This window comes from Papaver somniferum, chromosome 3 (assembly GCF_003573695.1).
Source record: "Papaver somniferum cultivar HN1 chromosome 3, ASM357369v1, whole genome shotgun sequence".
NCBI lineage: Eukaryota > Viridiplantae > Streptophyta > Magnoliopsida > Ranunculales > Papaveraceae > Papaver > Papaver somniferum.
The window spans coordinates 36,952,591-36,954,785 of NC_039360.1; the positions used below are offsets into that span (position 1 = coordinate 36,952,591).

Consider the following 2,195-nt stretch of genomic DNA (forward strand, 5'->3'; position numbering starts at 1 on the left):
CTGGATCCATCAACACAGAACTGTCAAAACAACTGCAAAGAGAAAACCTGCTAAACATCCAAGAATCATGAATCCACATGCACCCCTGAAAAGCTTCACAATAATATCGTGCAGATAGCTAGAATTCCCAGAACCCAAAGCTTGATTTCATTCTAGAAACGGACTTGTCTAACAAAATTGCAATCCATGAGGTATGCACTGAAATTTTATTAAAATCTTTAGAACCAAGCGAAGGGGATGACAGTTACCAAAATTTCAATCCGTCATATGTCAGGACAAGAAAGCAAAAATATATTTCTACTGGAAGTTGACAGAAGAATTTGGCAGCCAGAATATTTGTTAGATATTTCAATGCAATATGACTCAAAGCTTGGTATCAATTCAAACCTAGAACTCTAGATGTGGTAAATCCCACCAAAGCTTAGGACTGAACCCTGAATCCAAACTAATATGCACAAGAGAGGGAGAGGGAGAGAAGCAAACATACCAGAAATGAAAGAGAGAAACACCATAACTTAAAAAGCCAAATTTCCTTTGCCAAAGAGATGTGTACTACAAACTACAGAGAATGGTAATCTCAACAACAAACCCATCTCTCAGGTAGTAAAAATCAAACACAACAACATATTTTCTTTTTTTTTTCTTCATAATATTCATACTATTTTAACAACATTTGTTTCATTTCAATCGCCATTCTCAACACCCAAACCATACAACACACCTGAGTATTTCTCAGTTGATCCACCAAAGTAAGATTCCTTGAGTTTTCTAAATGTACATGCAGTGAGTAAACTATCCGAACCAGCTTGATGACAAATTCCAATCCTTTCAACTTCCAACAATTCAGCTAACTTGTTCAACCCACCATGAAGACTATTACAAAACTTCATCAAATGCTTAATATCATAAACCGTTGGAAAAAACGTCTTGATCAGATTGAAGAAACCAACTTGAGTATCTGGAAGAGTTTTTCTAGTCAATAGTTTCAACAGATAACCAAAATCATATCCACTATGAAACGTCACCCAATGAACATTATCATTCAAAACAATCCCAGACGACATCAATAACTCGCCGAAAAGATGTGCATCAATTCCATTCTCATTATTCTTCTTGAAATCAATCCCACTTTCTCGCAACAACTCAATCGAATCATTTGCGAAAACATCATCACTTACACTGAATTCCCTAAAATTGAATTGCCATACACAACATTTATCTGTTCCACATGTTGGTAAATTCCCATCTTCATCAGAAAAAGTAAGACCTAATTGAATCAACTTCAACATATCAACATTAGCTTTTAATGTTTGATAATGAAATTCAGAGCTGTTTTTGAAATTCCCAATTGGACGCAACACAATTCCAGGGAATTCAGTATCCATAGCAACATATGGATACTCATCAACAATTTCTCGAATCAAATTGAATTCCTCTTCCAGATTATCGCACCAAACATCTCTAATTTGAATCGAATCATTCTTTATATAATCTGACATTCTCCTTCCAAAATCATATAACACCGATACCCCTTTACGTAGATCTGCAAAAACCCTAACTTAATTAGTTACAGAACATCATACAAACACTAGATTAAACCAGAACCAATCAAAACAAGATAATAACAAAATTAAAAAAAAAAATCTATCTTTTTTTTTTCTGAAATGAAACCATAGATCTGGTAATTGAGCTGACCTGAATATTTTTTCGTGAAATCTCTCCCGGAACCGGGTTTGATTCACATAACCTTGAGCTCGATTTTGTGGTTTGTCGAAAGGAAAAGGGGGAAAAAATCTTAGATTAGGACAGAGATTTTTTAGGGTTTGTTTCCGTATTTAAAAAAAACGTGTTACGATATTTACATGTTTGAAACTAAGTCCCTGCTTATTTTAGGATAAGCCCGTGGACTATGTCAATATACACTGACCAATACTCTTGACTCTTGCTAGTGTGTTGGGCTCACAAAAGGTTGTTGAGTTGGGCTCACAAAAGGTTGTTGATTTGGAGCAGCGCTGAATTGGAACGATTTTTTGGGGACTACTCAAAAAAGGTGGGGGACTACTCTCAAGTTTTTGGGATGGATATTGGTAGTATTTTTCAGTCACCCCTTATCTGAATTTTTTTTAAATACCTGCTTTATCCTTGATGATAAACTTAGTGTGATGATTGATTAGTGTTAGTGTAATGATTAATAA

At 35.0% G+C, this 2,195-nt stretch overlaps 1 protein-coding gene across 1 annotated transcript; it reads right to left on the reverse strand.

Moving 5' to 3' along the window:
- Positions 1-511: 511 nt before the first annotated feature.
- Positions 512-1,832, reverse strand: LOC113355875 (probable CCR4-associated factor 1 homolog 7). The gene is made up of 2 exons (XM_026598852.1): positions 1,696-1,832; positions 512-1,543 (listed from the first exon to the last, which is right to left on the reverse strand). The coding sequence occupies exon 2, from the start codon at positions 1,497-1,499 to the stop codon at positions 684-686; it is 816 nt and encodes a 271-aa protein (XP_026454637.1). The 5' UTR covers positions 1,500-1,543; positions 1,696-1,832; the 3' UTR covers positions 512-683.
- Positions 1,833-2,195: the final 363 nt, after the last annotated feature.

Bases quoted from the DNA above. Each gene is read 5' to 3' on its own strand.
- LOC113355875 (XM_026598852.1), bottom strand. From the start codon at position 1,499: ATGTCAGATTATATAAAGAATGATTCGATTCAAATTAGAGATGTTTGG.